The sequence below is a fragment of the Lepisosteus platostomus genome, chromosome 5 (assembly GCF_059453375.1).
Source record: "Lepisosteus platostomus isolate fLepPlt1 chromosome 5, fLepPlt1.hap1, whole genome shotgun sequence".
NCBI lineage: Eukaryota > Metazoa > Chordata > Actinopteri > Semionotiformes > Lepisosteidae > Lepisosteus > Lepisosteus platostomus.
The window spans coordinates 5,643,826-5,665,401 of NC_142615.1; the positions used below are offsets into that span (position 1 = coordinate 5,643,826).

At 39.2% G+C, this 21,576-nt stretch overlaps 2 protein-coding genes across 2 annotated transcripts in view; both read left to right on the forward strand.

Annotated features, from left to right (window-relative positions):
- LOC148662626 (uncharacterized) overlaps positions 1-21,576 on the forward strand; it is a 783,119-nt gene that overhangs the window by 640,022 nt on the left and 121,521 nt on the right. The gene's annotated exons all lie outside the window — the stretch shown is intronic.
- LOC148662670 (uncharacterized) lies at positions 7,168-17,011 on the forward strand. Its single transcript, XM_088632235.1, has 2 exons — positions 7,168-7,772; positions 15,040-17,011. The coding sequence occupies exons 1-2, from the start codon at positions 7,391-7,393 to the stop codon at positions 16,380-16,382; spliced, it is 1,725 nt and encodes a 574-aa protein (XP_088488361.1). The 5' UTR covers positions 7,168-7,390; the 3' UTR covers positions 16,383-17,011.

Sequence of the window (21,576 nt, forward strand, 5' to 3'; positions counted from 1 at the left end):
AACACATTTCAGAAAATTGTAAACCAATTTTCAAAACTCACAATAACACAAACACAATAAGTAAATAAGACAAAGGCAAAACATAAGTTCACAGGCACTTTCTCCATATTTACCACGACCTTGCCTTCTGATCATAAAAAGTCTTAAAATCTTGCATTTTACAAGAAATTTTAATATAAATGGGACATTTAGAACATGGCATATGAGAATATATGGTTAACCGAGGATAAGCAAAGGGTGATGGTGTAACGAACAGTTCTTTCCGGGCCCTATGCGGACGACACGATCCAGAATAGTGAAGACACAAGGGGAAAAATAGTCATGCAGGAAAAGGGTCTGGAGACGGGGGGCGTGTCAATGCAGTGCAGGCGTCCAGGGGAAGTGAGTCCAGGTGAACAATCCATGTAGGAAATCCAAAAGAGACAAAGAGTAGAGTCCAAGGCCAGGGGATCCATCCAGGGAGTTAAAACCGGCGAGGGGAACCAGTAACTAGGAACAGAAAGTTAAAAGCATAACGGAGCCAGACGCAGCAAGACCCCGGGCTCTCATGATGTGGAAATCAATGAGGAACCCGGAGTGAGGTCCGCGTATGGCTTTTAAGGGGGAACGGGAATAGGGATCAGGTGCAAACAATGGGAGGGAACGAGGAAGGGCTGGAGCTCCCTTAAGAGGAGGGGTTAGCGATCGTGACAGATGGCACTTTCTGCTTATTGCTATAAACCTACCCCCTGGTTATAAAAACATCTCAAAATTCTGACACTGAGGTGTGAGAGACAATGGAACAGACTATCAAAATCCTGAACTTTAGGAAATTTTACTGTAACATTTTTTAAATATGACCCTCGGAACAAAGCATGAGAGAATGCATTGGGAATGCACTTTCTACTGTATTTATGGCCCTCCCTCTTGATTATGAAAATGTCTCAAAATTCTGACACTGAGGTGTGAGACACAATGTAACAGGTTCTCTTAATCCCGAAATACAAGAAATCTTACTGTACCATTTGAACATGGCATGTCCCTCCTTCCTCATTACCAAAACATCTCAATGTTCCAACACTATGTACATTTGTAATTACAACACTTCACTGTTGCATTTCTGAGTTGTGACATTGTGAACATGGCATGTTAAAGTATATAGAAAATCTAGATCAGAACAGGCTAAATGCAATTCATAGTGATTTATCATTTTCTTACTTTCTAAATGAAAAAAAAAATTCAGTGATTATGACACTTCGGTATGACATAAAATATGCTTCAATGACAGAATAAATAATCATGGAAAATATACCCACAGTGGACATTCATATTTGTGATTATAGGAATGTTAAATATCAGGTGAGTAGCTGCGTTAGCATGCGTAGGCTGCAAATGAACAAGTAAAGGGTTATTCCATGCTGAAAAGATAGGAAAGGAAACGCAACTTGTTGGCCGTGGAGCCGTGGATGACAACATCAAAGACATTAAGTAATTTTTACCGCTAACAGCTCAACATCATCTTCCTTTTATATCTAACCTCATCAGATCTCTCAACTCCCAACTCTTCCAGTTTCTCACTTCAGAGAAGGATAAAAAACTCAATCGTCCTCTACAGAGAAAAACCATCAACACCCCTACCACCTCCACCAATCCTAACCTTGTTGTTACTGTACCCTCTGACCTTTCCCTTTCACCCCTTTGCATCCTCAGCTAAGATATTTTAATATTACAACACAATTACAATAGATTGTATTAATGTTTAAAATTAAGGTAAATATGTCAAAATATCAAAATCCAACTGCACAGTGCTAACGTAACAATGCTTGTCAAGTTCTCAAACAAATCTGCATTGTATTTTTAAAATATTTCAGCAGAGGATGTGACGGGAGTATAAATGATGATTCGACGATCATTTTTCTTGTGTGAATATGGTTTTCTGGGGAGTTGAGATGTTGGGCATTATTGGACATTTTTGACACGTGTTGAACACTCGAATTTCCTGCAAATATTAAAATGGCTATGGTTTCGCTGAGAAATCCAATCTACCTATGCGAAGACAATGTTTACATCGCAAAAGAAACCCAGCCCTGGGTGGACTCGAAACGCCAACCTTTCGGTTAACAGCCAAACGCACTAACTGATTGCGCCACAGAGACTGACTACTGGGTTCTCGAATCACAAGTTTCTGGTTAAAAAAAAATCTCTTACCATTCTTTATGCCAGCCGGTAATATTTCTTCTGCACTGATAACCAAGAATTGAATTTCATGTTTTGCAAGCTGTGTGAATTTAATCAAAAGCAAGTTTTCCAGAAAGGAAATGAACACCTGCATTTAACAAAATCAAGCCCTTTGTGAGTGACCAAAATGGTACGTTCTGTACTACAAGATAAGAAGAAATACACAGCTGGGATTTGAACCTAGGTTCTTTTGTTTAAGAAAAAGGCACTTTAACCAACTAACCTATGGTGACAGGACACCTGTCCCCTTTTACAGCCACTTGGACACACCGCTCTGAGACATCTGCGTTCAGTAAGCGCTGAACCTGCTCTCAGAGCAAATTGCCTCTTTTACATACAGTAGCAGCCCCGACACTGAGAAACGAAGAGAACTGGCTTTTATCTGGCATTTTTCATGTCCAATGGGTTTGACATCTCCCAAGGGCGACAGAGTTCTTTTGCAACACTATTTCTTCTTCTTTTTTATTTCTGTACGCTTTGATAAAAAACGAGAAATCGTGCAAGGGAAAAATGTATTTTTTTCATAGAGAAAACGTGCACCAGGAAATGTTGTGTTGAGAAGAAGTGATTTAACATGATACGTGACCTAATTTATCGGAGCAAATGCTCACCCAGCAAGGTCTGGAGAGGTTGGAGAGTCTGGTGGATGTGATAATCATACGGTGTTGTGGAAGAAAACAGTCTTTATTTGAATTCTCAATCAATCAGAATTTCAGTGCGAAACATAAACCCTTTGTCTGATTTAAAGAGATGATATTTTAAAACTCATAAAAAATCAGAAAACACATGTTTCTCACTTTGAAATTTTAGACGTGGCGGTGTATTACTAGTAGCGGTGCTGAGCACACTATGGGGAAATTCAGGTTATGTGAAATACCAGCGGTTTAATAAATAACGCATCTGATTTCGGATCATAAGATTGTAGGTTCGACTTCTACCTGGCTCGTGTAAATTTTATTCAAGCTCCTCAGTAATAGATGTCTATTATGTAATGAAGCGCACCTGAAAGCAAACGTTGGGTCTGTTTCCTTTGTTTTCCAGCATGAAATAGCAAATCGTTACAAAAAGCACCTGCTAATGTCCAATAGCGGGTTTTTTTTCAAATTACATTTTCAGGCTTCAGACACTATTTAATAAAAGAAAAGTGTCCGAAACTCCCTAACTTTCAGGTTTGCTTGAACCTGTATTTAAAAAAAAATTATCTGAAACTTCCGGGATTCCATTCTCTGATGTACAGTAGCTGTCTCTAAAGTCACATATGATGTTTAGCAGATGTGAGCTGTGCCTTTTCTCTTGTGTTCAAGGCTATTCGCTGTGTGAGCTCCACACTGCGTGTCCTGTACTGCTCTATTTTGTTTAGATTATCTATGTGGTGTACAGATAGAACTCAACTGCATGGTGTGAATTCCATGTTCAGGACCAGCATAACCTGAAAAGCTAACAGCTGACCTCAATGTGATTTGAACACGCAGCCTTCTGATCGGGAGTCAGACACACTACCGTTGCACCACGAGGTCACAGCTGCAGCACCTTTGAATTCCCCAAAGGAGACAAATCAGCGTCACAAAAAAAATTATCCTGTGAAGAGCACCGCTCTTCCGAAGAGAGTCTCTTCTTCCCAGACCACATTTCATTCTTCCTGCGCAGCTCTTGTGCAGGTGTTGTTCTCGATAACAGATCAAGGAACACTGATTGTTTTTCTATTTTTTTTTTAATTAAGTACCCCATTGTGCAACGGTAGCATATCTGACTCTAAATCCAGAAGTTAAGTTTTCAAAGTATATCGGAGTCAACTGATACTGATCAGGTTCTGCTGCTACTCAACCCGCAGTCTTCACCTTAAAGTTCAATTCCCCAAGCCTGCTGACCTTATACTGTATATTCAATAACGAAGAGTCACAAACCATGAGGGACATACATTCAGTATACCATTCATTTATACTGTTTCGTAAATGAACTTTGATTACAACTTCTACACTAGATACTCAAAGGGAAGTACATCACTCATAGGCATTAAATTGATATCAACTGGGGTTGAGGTAACAATTGAATTCTCAAGCTGTAATGCAGAATGTTGAATACTCATCCAATCTGTGTGGATTCAGATCTCCCACGGACACAAGAGAACAGTGACAGGCTGTTGCTGCATCCAATCGGCATCCTCTGGACCAGCGCCAGGCAGTCCTGGTCCGGCGTGATGTGTGGGAGAAGGAGGGAGTTAGTCCTGGCTCCACTAGCAGAGACTGTGGACATGAAAAGTGACTGTGGGTCCGCTCTTTCGATGGGAAGAAGACCGTTTCGTTCCCAGTGTAGTGCTAGCCCTGAATAATAAGATCCAGCTATTGACAGTTCCGACCTTAGTTCACTCGTTGATCAGGTGAGCGTTCGCGGTGGGTTCATGAGGCTTGCTACTGGGCTAACCTTGGGCGGATCCTTTGGTTACACGCGAACGTTCTCCGTTCTCGACTCTATCACGTGATTGTCCGAGCTGAGTCAGAATGTCCTGGAGGGGCATCTTCTGGGCCCTGTGCTGCCTTTTTTATCTGGAGGAACTACGGTTGTTCATTGCTTGAATGTTCCGTGGGCATTTGAGACCCATGTGGGGTTACCCTGCCCTACCAGTTCCTGATTAGCTGATCAAGGTGGAGGATGAATAATTATGCTCTCTGACATTAGGGTTGTAAACAACCTAGGATGAGACTCTCCCTTGGAATCTCCCAGACAGTAAGGCACCAGAGATGACCATTTATTAGGGTGGCTGGAGAACCTCAGACTTGGGAGTTGTTCCTTATCAGGAAAAACATCTTAAATCTGAACCAAATGGAATGGCCTCTCTGTGTCCAGCACCACTAGGATGAGGGAGAGCAAGGCAAGGGAGCAGAAAACTTAATTCCTGTATTATTAATAAGCCTTGCCGCTACACCAGCATGGAGCTTGAATTCACAACCCTGGGATTTAGAGTTTCGTATGAGTTGCTCCACAGAAGACTGAAATATCATATTTACTGTATGTTACATACTGCAGGTCCTGTGCTTTACATCACTGAAGAGGTTGGTCTGCTCTCCAGGTTACCAACAATAAGTTCAGACATTACTTATGTGGGGCAGCACTTCAATTCAATGATTATTTTCTGCACATAGATGGTTTCCCCCCCTTCACTCAAATAAATATAGAGGAAGCTCTTTGGCTGTTCTCGTAAAGGAACACCAATGACAAAGAATGCTTATTAAACAGTTTCAAATAGGAACAGTGAACACAACACAACAACGATAGGATTCTAACCCATGCGTGCAGAGCACAATGGATTAGCAATCATCACCTTAACCACTCAGCCACCTTGTCAGGGCACTGCCACTGGACCAGTCATGAGGTGGTGAGATCAAGATGATCATCTTGTCCTTGTACTTGAGGGTCATTTTCCTCTTCCACCTACAATTTCAACATATTCCTTGGGAGATGTCAAGCTTCTGAGTCTGTGCTGTGCTTCAGTGGCAGCTGTATATGGAAAGCACATTGAAGTCCTTGGACACGAAAATTCCTGGATTGTAAAAGCTTCTCTCAATAAACAGGAAATCCTGTTTCTGAAATCCTGCGGTATCTTTCTTCTTGTTTTGTCCTATAGAATGTATCATAATTATTGAAGATCAAATATGGCTTGATTTGGTTCAATGCAAGTATTCATTTCCTTTTTGGACAACTTGTTTTTCAAAAATTGCATATAACTTGTGAAAGATGAAATACAAATCTTGCTCATTTGTGCAGAAGGAATTCTGCCAGCTAACAAGAAAATCCTGGTGATTTTTTTTTACCAAAAACCTGCGAATGGAGATGTAGAACAAAAATCCACTTGAGACATTTTTTGTTAAGTAGAAGAGGAGTTTATTGAATACATGACCAAGAAGAAGTATCCTCCTTACAGTCAGGAGAGTAGTTCTGACAAGAAGAGTTTCAGCTGACTTTTTATACACTTACCTGATATGGAAGATTAACAGTTTAAGTCTCAACAAGAAAAACTTCAGTTGTATTTGATTTCTACTGGTTAAGCAGACTCCAAGGTGACTGATCACAAAATGTATATATGACTGAACTGGTATAACACCTAGAAATACAGGTACAGTTTTGGTTAAGCTCTTGCACTAGAACAATTCTTAGAATTATTACAATAGGCATATTTCTTTTCTGCAGGCTCCTAGTCTCACCAACATTGGCTACGCTTACATTTTGGAGGAAGAGCTGTTCTGTAGAAACAGATGAACAATATGGGGCCAATCAACCTGTTGGACAGACTGAAGATGAAAACACTGTTTATAGCCTGGAAGGAAAAATAAATCAATTTAAACAAGTATGTGGCCTTGTTGAGACATATTTCATCTAAGATAAACAAAGCTATAAGTATGGAGAGATGTGAGAGATAAAAAACATTGGGAAAAAATAGTAAGGAAGGGAAAGAGAGGTGTATAAAGAAAATGAAAGGAAGAAAAAATGTATTTATTAGATAAGATGAATTTGAGTGGGTTGTGGAGGGGCAATAGAAGAATAAAATTTAAATCTGTTAAGTTATTGTCTGCATTCTGTCCTTTCAGTTGGTCTGGCCCAGTTCAGTGACTTATTCAGAGATTGCATTTAATATTATATCACAAAACTGAGCAGAGCAGGTGATTAGTGATGTGTGCTTCGATTTAAAAATAGCTTTACATGAAATCCTGGGCTGATAATAATGTACATTATAGTGTCCTGCAAGTAAAATCTGGAAATACATTTTCTGTTTCAAAAAATTCACACTGCGTAACTCGCAGGTGATTCACTCGTCCTGACTAGATGGCGCTAGCAGGTGTGGTGAGGTTTATATCTGTTGCAGGGGTTGCAGAAATACCTCTGTCTCAAAATTCCTCTCCTCAGTTGTTCTGAAGCTGCGGCAGCCCTAAAGAATTACGTCATCATGCTGCGCGACTCAACACAACAGATATTTCATCCACGCGACAGTGATTGAGTCAGTTGTTTAAGCAAAATAATCAAGAAGAAAGTTATTTTGTTTTTTTACTATGCTACGAATTGTCAGCTGTGTATAACGGAATACAGGCCTGAATGCAGGATCTGTGAAGAATAAAATAAGAACGTTTTTGCGTTTAAACTCCACAATTTAGCCTTTGTTTCTGACCGACTCTACAGAAGGATGGCGGAGTGTTTGTTGAATCTGCAAACTGAGCTTCACTCTTTCATGCAGGTTTTGCTCAAATCGATCGTGTATGAAGTTTCAGACGTTTTCAGAAACAGGATGTCTGACTCTGAGTTTCAAGACAAACTCCGCAGCGTCTCCCAGGTCCTGGTGAGACGGGCCGTGTTTAAAATCACACAGTGTGTGGAGGACACTGTTGGGAGTGAAATGGCGCAACTGAAGAAGGAGAACGAGAGCCTGAAGGTGAGATTGCAGCAGTGCGAGAAGGAGTCGGGAGCAGGAGGAGATCAGGGACAGACAGATCGTGTTGGACACACGCTTCCCTGTGAAGTCACTGCAGAAATAAAAGAAGAAATGGACACGAAACTGGAGCTGGCAGGTCAGTGTGGTGACTTGTATGAAGTCAGTGTGTGTGAGTTTAAAAACAATGTCCTTAACTTCCTCACTGGTGAGAATATAGTGGAGAGATACAAAGTGAAGTGGAAAGACTTGTGTGATATAGCGACAGGATGCTTTACTGGAAACTGAAATTATTATAATCCGGTTATGATGCTAAAAACAACTCAGCATCTCAGCAGATTCAGCATCTGTTTCTCTAAATCGGTGTGTAATCCGATGTTATTAGGAAATATATATACAGTATATAATATTACACAATTATTATAATACAAATACAGTATTTGTTTAGCTTTTATATTTGTTTAACATTCCAGTCCACCAGGGTCTGTCTGTAGTAATTCCTCTGGAATATTCTGTCAGGAATATTTGGAATATTCGTGTTTTTATTAACCTTTTTCTCTCAGTGAAGTGTACTGTAGTGACCAGTTATGAGAGGTCTGTATTAACCTCTCATTCTCCTCATCCCCTCATCTGTATTTCAGTAACAAGGCCGAGAACACATTGTTTAGACGTTGTTTAGTCTATATCATTCAGTAACTGGAGCAAAAAATGATGAGCTACTGTATTTACATAATTGTTACAGAATACATTAGTATCTTGTTGTTGAATGTTTTTTTTTATCTTTGGAATTATGTTTAATATCTTTTTAATTTATTTAACTTATTTTTAATATAATCTTGGCCAAATGTTTTTTTCAGTGATTTGGGTTTTACAAAAGCAAATAAAATCTGGACATAAACGTGACATTTTAAACAGGATAAAAATGGTCAGTCAGTCGATAGATATATGCATTCTTATGTTTTCTATTGGTCAGGGGTTTGAGGTGCAGGAGCAAGTGAATATTGGAATGTCTCTGGTGAGCTGCAGCATATTGGGGTGTTTTAAGTTTGGGGATTCTGCTCTATTCATTGATCTTGGAGGAGTGTCCTGGATTTTTAAGGAATCTCTGTTCCCAGGGTTTTTCTCTTGGTGTTTCTGTGCGACAATGTCTGGACAGTGTTGTCTGCTCTTATTGATCAGTAGAACTGTACCTGTTTAATTCTGCTGCCTCCTCCCACTGTGTGGCTTTTTTCCCCTGTAAAGAGCTTTGAGAAGCCTCTTTTAAAGGTGTTATATAAAATAAAAAGAAAACTTTATTATTATGATTCAATCCACTGTTGTTGTTATTGAGTGTCTTGCACTCGTGTTAGCATTCCCTTCCCTTTCTGCGAGTAAACTCAAAACAACCCTTTCCCTCATATCAAGTAATGACTCAGTGGAAAATCATCCCCGAGTCTCATTTTCTCCCACTGGTTATCTCTGTGCCCTTTTGCCTTTTTTCCCCTCTTTGTTTTTTTTCTGAATCACTAGCTCACCTCTTTCTGTTTCAGCTGGGAGCCTCTCTGTAATTAAACAGTTCTGTATCAGACTGTCTCCCTTCCTGCCTGGTTCATTTGTGCCCCTCTCTGAATTCACTGTCTAAGCCAGTCACTGCTTCTAGAGTTCAACCTTAAACAGCACACTGAGGACTATGCTTGGGCTTTGACCAATCACCACGCTGTTTTCACATTTAAACCTTAACGTGGTTATTAAAAGACTTTGCTGGTCAGTGCTGATTGTTGCGGTCAATAGAGGTATTTGTTACCAACAAATGTAATGTGTGTTTAGAAAAGTTGCTAATTCTGCGTGTTATTTTTCTGTGTATTTGTTTGCAGTGTTAATTTAGTCTCCAGTTTTTGATTTAGTCATAGTCTTAGTCAAGTCAAGTGTCTGTCATAGCCACCTTTTAGTCATCCGTTTTTAATTTAGTCCAGTCAACTCAATTTTCACTATAATTAGTCTTAATTAATTATCTTAATTAAACTGATTAAAACAAAATTAGTCACATTTTAAGCATTTTTATTTATTTGTATAATAAAATGTATAAATGTATAATAAATACTAAATTGCAATATATAATCAAATGTATGTCTAAAACATATTTAACACATTTTATAAGATTGTCAAAAAGCACAAGTTTTTGTTGCACAGACTAAAGAGTATTGATCCCCAGAAATGTCAAATATCAATACAATAAGTAATTTATTTTTGATTAGTAATAAATAATCTTATAGAGCGACATCGTATGAATCTTTCCTAATAAGTTCTATTTATTACATCACTGTTAATAATTCTGTACTTTTCTATAAGTTGTGTTGAAATGATGTTTTCAAAGGAAGTTTTTTCAAAGTTTCAAAGCAACATTATTTTCAGTTTATTTAGTAGAGGCTTCCACCAATACTGAATTTGTAATAACTATAGGGTAATTACTGCATGAGTTACTTAAAGTACTACCACAGAACAGGAAAAGTAATATACACATTCTTTATCTCACTGATATTATTTATAACTAGGTCTTTAAAATCTATATAATTGGTTTAGACAAAAAACACTTTGTATGTGCAACCAATGGGTCAGTTTTCTTCCTTATGATCAGCTTAGAAAATTTGTGTATGCTGTTTTTTACTTTTTAATTAAACATTTAAAATCATGGCCTCCTAATAATCCCCATCTATGAATTGGCTTCATTACTCTCCTCCCCACTGATGGCTGGCACACTGTGGCTGCCGTCGCATCCTCCAGTTGGGGCTGCACATTGGTGGTGGTGGATGGGAGTCCCCGTTACCTGTAAAGCGCTTTGAGTGGAGTGTCCAGAAAACTGCTATATAAGTGTAAGCAATTATTATTAAAGTGCAAATGGCACCCATTGCTTCTGCATATATAACTTAGTGTTTAAAACTAAACAATGTGAATTTTGTTTGACTTCTAATTCCCTTGTATAGATGTATCATTACACATCTTTCTCGCCATCTAAATTTATTTTTGCAGAAGCCTATTGTACTTTCAAATGATTGAATAATGAATGAATGAATAATCAATGTTAACTGTTCATAAAAATCAAATGTCTTAACTAAGGATTAAGATGGCACAGTTGTTAATTATAATAATAATAATTAATTGCTTACACTTATACAGCGCTTTATTGGACACTCCATTCAAAGTTCTTTATAGGTAATGGGGACCCCCCTCCACCACCACCAATGGTGCCATATTGCGCAAGAACGCTAACCACACTCCAGCTATCAATGGGGGAGGAGAGTAGAGTAATTGCAACAAACTTTCGAAAGGAGCACACAGCTGCGGACTAGTTAATATGGTTCTATCTAGAGATCATCTCCAGCTCTGAGCTCAATTGTAACAAAAAGCCGTGCGGAACAAAGCTGGAGAGCAGCTGAATTTGTGCTCAGGTTTCAACACTGTTGTTTTTCTAATTAACACTAACTGCAGGGGCTCTGAATCAAAGCTTTTCAATTATTCTGGTCAGTGTGTTAATATGTAGGTCATAATCGTTATTTTTCTGTCTCGTTCAAGCATATAACTGGACATTGATATTTTTATTAAATGACGGCATATATTTTAAAATATTGCAGATCTGGGTAAATTTGCTCTCAAAAGCAAGAAACTTAGAACGAGACTTATTTTCCACATTCAATCTATTGCTGCTTCTTTGCTACACACTGAACCTTTTTATTTTTAGCTTGAACAGAGAAAGCTATGAAGGGGCCTGAATCAAGTGTTCAAAATCCTAAAAGACATCAACAAATCCAAATTATCTACTATTTTACTGGGTTCTAGAGTCTAGTGTCCATTTTTGCTTTAACCTATGCTGGCATAATGATTATGGGTAAATATAGTGAAATATAAACATAACAACTGCAGATGCATGTTATAATAAGAAATCACATTAAAGTCTCCTGGTAAACCAAGGTTTTGAGTTTTACAACTTCAAGTACAACAATTTAATTACAAGAAGAACAAGATTAAGACATTAAAAACAAAACAGACACACAATGAAGCTAATTCATAGATGGGGATAATTAGGAGGCCATGATTGGTAAGGGTCAATGGGAAATTTGGCCAGGACACTGGGGTTACACCCCTACTCCTTTCGAGAAACGCCCTGGGAATTTTTAATGACCATAGAGAGTCAGGACCTCGGTTTTACGTCCCATCCGAAGGACTATACTTGGGCATTAGGATCCACACAGAGCGCAGGGTGAGAGCCCCCTACTGGGCCCACTAACACCTTTTCCAACAGCAACCTTAGTTTTTCCCAGGACATCTCCCATCCAGGTACTGGCCAGGCTCACACCAGTTAGTAGTGAGTTGCAGACTTATATGGCTGCTGGCCGTATCACTTGTTGTAAGCAATCTTTTTGCATGTTTTCTCACAAATACAACAGTAGCACCAGATGTCTCAGTGGCTTTCAAAATTAAATTATGCATGCAATTCTTTGAACTAGAAAGATGACTACGCTATCCGTCCATTTCTAATTGTGGTGCAGTGGTTAGCATTACTGTTTTGCAGCACTGGGGCCCTAGTTTCAATTACTGGGGTACTATATTTGCGGAGTTTGCATGTTCTCTCTGGGTTCCGTGGGTTTTCTTCAGGTGATATGATTTAATTGGCTTATGGGAATACTGATCCTCTTGTGAGTGTGTGTTTGTGTCTGTTCGTCTGCCCTGTGATGTGCTGGTGCTATGTCCAGGGTGTATTCTGTCTTGTGCTTTGTTGCATGCTGGGATAGATTCCAGCTCCTCTGTACTGGATAAAGAGATTAGAAAATGGATGGGATTAACGACACTGTAACAACTCTATACATAGTGATAAAAACTGCTATGAGATGGCGGGATCTCACTGAGGATAAATTATTTTATAGTGGTAGCTTAAGGAAACAGTCTTTCCACCTCTCTGGCACATCAATATTCATAACTAGTCATTTAAACAAATTAACTCTATATATAAACATCTTAAGATCCTGGCTCCATGGATCAGCTATCAGCTATGTTTGCACATTCCTTCAGTTCACGTGCATCCAACACACAGTTCAATGCAGAAGATCTAAAATGCAATCCTCATTTCAGTAGCTGTGTAAACATTCTGTCTCTTAACTTCATCATCTTCCTCTGCAGTCTATAACATCCATCCATCCTCCTAACCGCATTATCCCATTTGGGGTTGCGGGAAGAGCCGGAGCCTATCTCAGCAAGCAACGAGTGCAAGGCAGGTTACACCCTGGACAGGGAGCCAGTCCATCGCAGGCCAAGTGTGAGCTAATCATACATGGGGATAGTATGGAGGCCATGGTAAAGGCTAAGGGGGAAATTTGGCCTGGACACTTGGGTAACTTCTTACTCTTCTTGAGAAACGTCTTGGTATCTTTAATGACCACTGAAAGGTAGGACCTCGGTTTAACGTCAAATCTGAAAGACAGTGCCCACTACTGTGTAGTGTCCCTGCCATTATACTAGGGCATTAAGACGCTCATAGACCGCAAGGTGGGCACCCCCCACTGGTCCCAGTAACAGCACTACCAGCAACAACCATAGGTTCCCAGGAGGTATCTTATCCATGTACTGACCAGGCTCAATCCTGCTTAGCTTCAGTGGGCTGCCAGTTGAGAGCTGCAGGGTGATTTGGCCGCTGGCACAGTTTATAACATCTCCTGTCAATTTATCTAAAGTTTGCCTAACCCTTTTAGTAAGTGTTCTTGTTGTCAGCGCATTTCTCAGCTTTCCCAAAATTATCTCTTATCTACCTACATCTCTAGTTTTGCATCCTGCAAATAAATCCTCAAAAACTGCTTGTATTAATTTGTTTAACGAATATCATATGTAAATATTGGTAGTAGCACTCTGCATTGTAGAATATCACACTGATTCCCTTTCTTTTAAAGGGCACAAGACAAACTAAGAAAGGGATTTTTCTAGAATAAATATATGCACATCCTGTTCACTGGGGTAATTAAATCCACACTGAGCAATCTCCAATATTTGGCAGCCAGAATCCTTACTGGGTTGCAAGCAAGCAATCACATTACGCCTGTCTTCAAGTCCTTGCACTGACTTCCTATCAGGTTTTGAGTCAGTTTTAACTTTCTCATCCTTATTCAGTACTTGTCTGGTTTATTATCCATTTACTCCCCACCTTGCAACCTTTGTCCATCTGACTCTGGTCTTCAGGATCATCTACATTCTGTGGGTAACGGGACCTTTTTTAGCTGCACCCCAGAGCTCTATCTTCCCGACTCCATAACTAAAAAGGCAAATAGGAGTGGCCTAAGCAACATACAGAGTTGTGTAACTGACAATTTGAGGTAGCCTATGATGTAAATTACACTTTTTGCCGATAAGTTAAGCTTTCAAAACTCGGCCCCAAAGCCATGTGACATTTCACCCTGTTTCATTGGTTAAAGGCAAGGATCAAATGCACCGCCATGTTAACAGGAATGTGTAGTTTTTTTTTAACTGTACCGTCTTTGGATTTGGCCAGGGCTTTAAAGAGATGTCTTAATCCCAGTGTCTGGGTGCTGTAGCTCAGATGGCACTTCAGATCTATTGCAGATTTCAACTCATAATGTGGCTGAGTTCTGTTTATCTTCGGTAATGTTGTACAAGAGTTTTTCTTGGTCTGATTATACATGAAATACTCCTGACTCCAGATCTTTTTTTTCCAGCTGAAAGCATGGAGAACCACAAGCATGTCTTTCTTCTCTAGTTTTCAATTTTCTTTAATCTGCTTATTCTAGTGTATACATCTCATTGTGGCAGTCAATTAACACACAATAAGAATTCATGACAGGAGGTGTTGAAAAGACCATCCAGAAATGGGAGACAGTTGTAAAACAGAAGAAGATAGAAAATGGCAGATCCTGATAACTGCGATTCTTACACATCCGTAGCCCTTAGGCAATGCACAGTCCACACACAGCCTCAGACTTAGGATTGTACCTGTTACAGCAAGCCTGCTTTTTGCCAGACAAAAGTAAATATACAAATGGTGAATCTCATGTTGCAAAATTAATTTCACTTTGAGTTTTACTCCAGTAGGTCATTTTGTCTCATCTTAGTGCACTGAAGCAGAAATGCAAAGCAATCAAGTCCTTGTCACTATCATTGTGGATTATTTTAGTGTTTCATTTTCTTTAAAATTGCAAAACATTTCGTCTTAATTTTTGTCGACTAAATTAACACTGTCGACTAAATGTGTACTATGAAAGGATAAAGTGAACATTGGGGTGTTTTAGTATTCTGTGGTGGTCTGTATAGATGCTAAAAATCCTTATATTGTAACATTTGTTTTCTTGGATCTCCATGTTGTTATTTGCTTTTTAAATACTACTTTCATCCCATGTTAAAGGTCTTGTCCTTGTGTCCTGTATTTGCAGGATTAGAGGCCAGTGCTCTCCCTGACGCTGGGGAAAGGGCTCCTCTTGAACAGCAGCACAGTGAGGAGGAGTGGAGCTCCAGTATGATGCAGGAGACAGAGCTCACTTCTGCAGAAGGGAAAGAGAAACTCAATCAGCAACCCACAGAGAGCAGACAGAGAGTGGAGGATCTGGACTCTGTGCCCATGATGAAGACAGAGCCTGAGAGTGAGACACCTGGATTCCTACTATCTGATGATTTTATAGAGAAGATTACCAATCTGGACCCATACAATATTACAGAAGGTTGTAGTGGACTCGGCTGTGTGTCTGTACAAGAGCACAGTGAAGAACTGGGTGAGTTTAATCTTCCAGAGCAGGACATGGAGCCCCAGTTGATTGACCCTGCAGGCCAGCAGACTGATGCACCTGTTGATAAGATCAGTACTGAGTTACAAAACACAGAGGAGAGTCAGAACAGGGAGGAACAACAGCAGCTCCAACAGGACTTGATAATAAGACCATTCAGCTGCAGTCAGTGTGGGAAGAGTTTTAGTCAATCATGCTTCTTAAAAAGACACCAGCGCATTCACACAGCAGAGAGACCGTTCAGCTGCTGTCAGTGTGGGAAGAGTTTTAGTCAGTCAAATAACTTAAGAAGACACCAGCGCATTCACACAGGAGAGAGACCGTTCAGCTGCAGTCAGTGTGGGAAGAGTTTTAGTCAATTATACCACTTAAAACAACACCAGCTCATACACACAGCAGAGAGACTGTTCAGCTGCAGTCAATGTGGGAAGAGTTTTAGTCATTCAAGTAACTTAACAGCTCACGAGCGTATTCACACAGGAGAGAAACCGTTCAGCTGCAGTCAGTGTGGGAAGAGTTTTAGTCAGTCAAGTACCTTAAGAGCTCACCAGCGCATTCACACAGGAGAGAGACCATTCAGCTGCAGTCAGTGTGGGAAGAGTTTTAGTCAATTATACCACTTAAAACAACACCAGCTCATACACACAGCAGAGAGACTGTTCAGCTGCAGTCAGTGTGGGAAAAGTTTTAGTCACTCAACTAACTTAAGAAGACACCAGCTCATTCACACAGGAGAGAGACCGTTCAGCTGCAGTCAGTGTGGGAAGAGTTTTAGTCAGTCAAGTAACTTAATAACCCACCAGCGCATTCACACAGGAGAGAGACCGTTCAGCTGCAGTCAGTGTGGGAAGAGTTTTAGTCAGTCAAGTACCTTAAGAGCTCACCAGTGTGTTCACACAGGAGAGAGACCATTCAGCTGCAGTCAGTGTGGGAAACGTTTTAGTCAGTTAAGGAACTTAAAAAGCCACCAGCACACTCACAAGAGACCTTCATAGTCCACCAGTGCAGTCACACAGGAGAAAGATCATTCAGCTACAGTCACAATGGGAAGAGTTTTATCCAGTCTTTATCCAGTGACTTAAAAACACACCAATTTAGTCACCAGTTTGATTTAATCATATTTTAGTCATGTCAACATGACAGCATGTGATATCCGAAGAAAGCTTCACAGCTGAAACGTTGTGTTGCCTTTTTTCTCTTTTCAGTGTGGAATAAACCTTTACTTGTTCCTAAAATGTTTATTAGTCATAGTCACTTTGTAGTTACCCACTTTTGATTTAGTATAGATCACACGTAACTAAAGTTTTACTTTTACTTATGGTTGACTAAAATGGAATTAGTTCTAGTCGTGAAGTTTAATTTATATGTATAATTAAATGGATACAAGTTTTAGTTTTATACAATTTTAAAATTAAATCTAAATTGAATTAATTCTTTATTTCTTTGTAGTCTTGGGATGTTAAGTTTAGTCCTGTTTAATTTACAATTAACACTGTTCTCATTGGATAGGCTTGTAATTATGTAACAGCTTTTAACTTACCATGTTAAGCAATAAACATGTATAAAACAGATTAGGATCCTTAACTGTCACACTGTCTCATTAAATTCTACCAAAAAGTTCAAAGTCTTTGTTGCACAATCTAAAGTGTATTTATCCCCAGAGAGGATAAATATAAAATCCAAGAAAAATATATCCAATAAAGAGGGAAATAATAAAGAATCAAGAGATATTGTATGAATCTGTCCTAATAAGAAAATCTATTTTGGCACCATTACTACTAATTCCATATTTTTATATGTTAAGTTTTGTTTTTTTCAATGCAACTATTTTTTGGTTTAATCTGGAGAGGACAAGCGATATATATAAACTTAATGCAATTAAATATTATTTTCTCATATGAAATGATTCACAGATCCTGCACAGAACCTATGCCATGCCCACCTTTATGAGCATCTTAGCTTTTCTCTCAAATAGAACATTCAATCCAGAAATAAGATGGATTATAAAAGCCGACACATTTTCCAAAGCTTTTAATAGTGTTGTCACCCTGAAGGCATGGGTTTCAATCTTACTCTTGATAAAGAGCTTGCTCTATGGTCCTTCTAGTATTGTGCAAATGAGAAAGGCACTACGATGTAGATAATGCGTTGACATATGTACAAACACACAAAATCTCCCGTTCTTATCCTGTTTCAGCTCATGCTTAATAGGAGTGAAGTAATTCCTCCTTTTTCTTGTAGAAATGTGTCCTGACCACCACAGAACAGAAACCTGTATAGCCTGGTTCTGATTCAAGAACGCCTCGCATGTTCGGCCCTTTCTTTAAAAATTTTATGACTGAACCACCAATACTCAGTGTGATGATCTGTAAAAATCTATATTTATACATACAATATATATAATATATATATATATTATATAGTATATTATATATTATATATATATAAAATAATAACTTTTACTTTTTTTTCACTCAGTGCTGGATTTTGGGTGCCAAAGGAAACCTTTGGACTGGTGACAATTTTATCCTGTCTGGAAATTTTATTTTGGAGACTTTTTTCTGCCTGTGTTGTATAGTGCAGCATTCAGGAATATTCCAAAACTGAGTCAGATTAAATGGTTTAAGAAAACCAGTTCAACTGGAACATGGAAGAATAAATAAAATGGCAAAACAGTTCCTATATAAAAACTGAAACAAAACAACAACATAACTGCAGTACATCACACTATAAAACAAAACAACAACAAAAAATAACGTTATGACATAAAAATGTTAAAATATAGAAGCTGTTAAAACATAACAAAAAAAACTGCTATCTAACATGCAATCAGAATCACATAAAACAGAACCTGAGATCGGTATAGTTTCTTTCTTGCTGGGGTATCAAGCTGGTCACTGGTTGGTCCTTTTCAACAGGGATCCATGAATGGTACCCTCATGTGAAGGCAAATCAACACAGGTGACTGGTCTGCCCAGCACAAGAGCAGGCCCGGTTTTCTTAAGCAGCACTGAGTTACCAGGAGCTATGCAGCTCTGGCCCAAATCAGTGTCCACTGGCTTGTGTCAATACTGCAGTGGGAACTCCCAGATGAGTTGAAAATGGTGGTGTTGTAACTTGCTGCTTGGATTGGGAGAAATAGCAGTGAGGCCATTGCTTTCTGGAGAAAAGATGGATTCAGTATCTTGTCTGCGCCCCTGCTGCAGTGAGGGGGATGGTTCAGGGCTGAGGTCCAGTCCTGGCTCTCCCTGGCAGAGTGGTTTAGTTGTACAGTGATGTGCTAATGGAGCAGTTATTCATGAGAGTGTGTGGGTATTTCACAGAGGCTCAGGACAAACCCCCTTCCTGAAAGTCTCCTGTGTGCATTCAGACAGTCACAGGTCAAGAGCCAGGCAGGCAGGGGAACAATGGACACAACAAAATAAAAAATAAAATAACTACAGTGGTACTAGAAGGTTTGTGAACCCTTTAAAATTTCTGTATGTCTGCATACATTTGACCTAAAATGTGATCAGATCTTCGTCTGAGTCATAAAATAGATAAAGAGAACCCAAAAAAACAAATAACATAAAATGATATACTTTTTCATTTATTTATTGATCAAAAAGTATTTTAGATTCTGGCAGCGTAGGGCCCGATGTAAAATATTTCCACTCGCCCTGATCATGGTACAAAATTTTACAAAAAAATGAGCACCTTTAAATGTTTTTCAAAAGCTGCAACATCTGACAAGCTAATTTTCTGATTCTCTGAAAAAGACAAATCGTGGTGAAATTGCTCAGCCACTTTAATTATCGCATATTCGTGTAGAGAGTATTCATTAAGCCGTACACACAGCCTGCAAAACCCAGATTACTGTCCAGATAATGTAAGTCGACAAGGTGTACCTTCCGTTCTATTACCCTACTGTACAAAATGGATTTAAACCTTCTGTGAGCACCGCCCTCCATATTCCATTATATTGTGACTACTAATCTGAGGGTGTCATCTGTTAGAACATCTGTATGGCTCTGTAAGAGGTCTGAGATGTGATTTTAAAAAATCATTTAATTCATTTAATTCTCTGGGACACCTTCTGAGCGAGAAAAGCAGGTCATTAAACCTGCTGGAAGACAAACACAACTGCACAAAGTCATTAGGACCTACACTTGGTGAAATTTCATCCAGTATTCTTTGGACTGCTCCATGTACAGTGTCTATAGCCACTACATATGAGTCAACTTTGTCAAGATAAACAAAACGAAATTCTTTATAGTTCTCTGATGCCCTAAAATTTTTATCGGTACTGTCATAACGTTGCACGAGTTCCAGGAAAACTAAGGGGTCTCTATTCGTATCGCCACCGCCACCAACATGATTCTCATCGTTCATCACAACTGGCTCTCAGTTTTCAAAGTTATCGTTATCAGGTTCTACTGCAGCACCCCTGACCATTACATTATTTTCTACTCCAGCATTCTCATTGTGTGGATCGGGTTGGTCATGTGGAATGTTGTGTCTCTCTCTGAATCTTTTGTGTCTCAACAAAAATGCTTTTTCAAGTTTAATTCTTTTATTAACATACTGACGCGTGATGTTGGTAAGGGGTCGGTCTTTTAACCACTTTTAAAATCACGTGTTTATTCATTTACATCCATCAGCGTTCGGCGCATTTGTACCATAAAATCCCATTGCCAGGTCGCGAAATGCTGCCTTTTGAGCTAAATACGCTGTTGAAGTTATGTCAAAAAGGAAAGTGGTAAAAGACTGGACATTTTTTGGTAGATCGGGTTGTACATCGGCAAAAACAGATTTTTGGCGCACTAATTTTCTCTTTTTATCCATTTCATTAGTGTTCCCCATAGCTAGTAACTGAGCTATGTAGCTCACACACTTTAAAACATTACCACTCGACAAGTCTCTAAACGCACTATTAGTTCTATCCAAAGGTCTGACATGTTTTGATCCAGACAGCGTTTTGTTAACTACGGCCTTCCGTGATGAAATCACCACTGGGCCTAGCGTCTGCTACCCCATTTCTCCCACATCTTTTTCCACTCTCGAAGATGCCGCGTCTGTGTGAATAAGAAATGGGTATTAAGGATTAGTCAGCAATGCTGAATACATCAAAAACAGAAAACTGCGTAAACTAGGAACTTTTAATTAGTTAACATTCCTCCAAAAGAAGTAACTGTTTAAGTAATATGGATCCAGGTTCATATTTGTTTTTGGGTAACCTTTTAATTGTAACTGATAAAAGAGGTGTTTTACAATACAACTTGGCACCGCTTAATTAATACTAACCTTTTTTCATGTTTGTGCTGTGCCTCACGTTTTGGGCCCCACTAACATTATTTGAAGCCTGAGCAGTGTCTTTACGGATAAGAAAAAAAAAAGGGTGTTAGGTGTTGACCATGATACCTAATATCACAAATTACCAAGAAAATAGAAAACTTATGTAAGCAGGACATTTTTTAATTAGTTAAACTCTTAAGTAATACGCACCATTTGTCAAAGATTATTTAGAAACGCTCTGCTTCTCTTCCACACTTTAATTCCCCGTCGAGCCTGCTGCCTGCATCTAATCTAATGGACATGCTCTCGTTAGCAATGGTGTTAAGTTCTCTGCAGCTGACACTTGTGACGCCATTTATGTTCGCTACAGCCATTGGCTTATACCCAGACTCACTCAGAAAGAGAAGAAAGAACACTGTCCACAATACAGATGTACACGGTTGTAATTCTTACCCACTGATGCCGGAGAGTTCTGACGACTCCAACACCACAGATTTATTCCCTGTTGAGCCTATCGCCTGCGTCGGGTGTATATCTGCTGCATCTAATGGAAATGCATCAAACAATGCTGTAATTTCAATTTTAATAAGACGAATGTACATACCCAAGAAAAATTCATCGTCATCCATCAAGTCCTGTAGTGCAAGGCTTCAAAAAAGGGAGTCTTCCACTGTCTGTATCTGCTCTTTGTGTGCCACTGTTCTATTCTTCTGAAGTCCAAAGATCTCCCAAGACTGACAGACTCAGACACTGCAAGCCAAGTCCTTATGTAGGTTTTTAGGTCACTTCACTGTCCACGCCCGAAACCGTAAAGTTCTGAGAGATGTGTTTTTTAGAAATATGAACCCTAAGCCTTTTATGACCTAGCAGTTCCAACTGCAGAGAAGTTGTCAGTAAAATGTAAAGATCTAAACA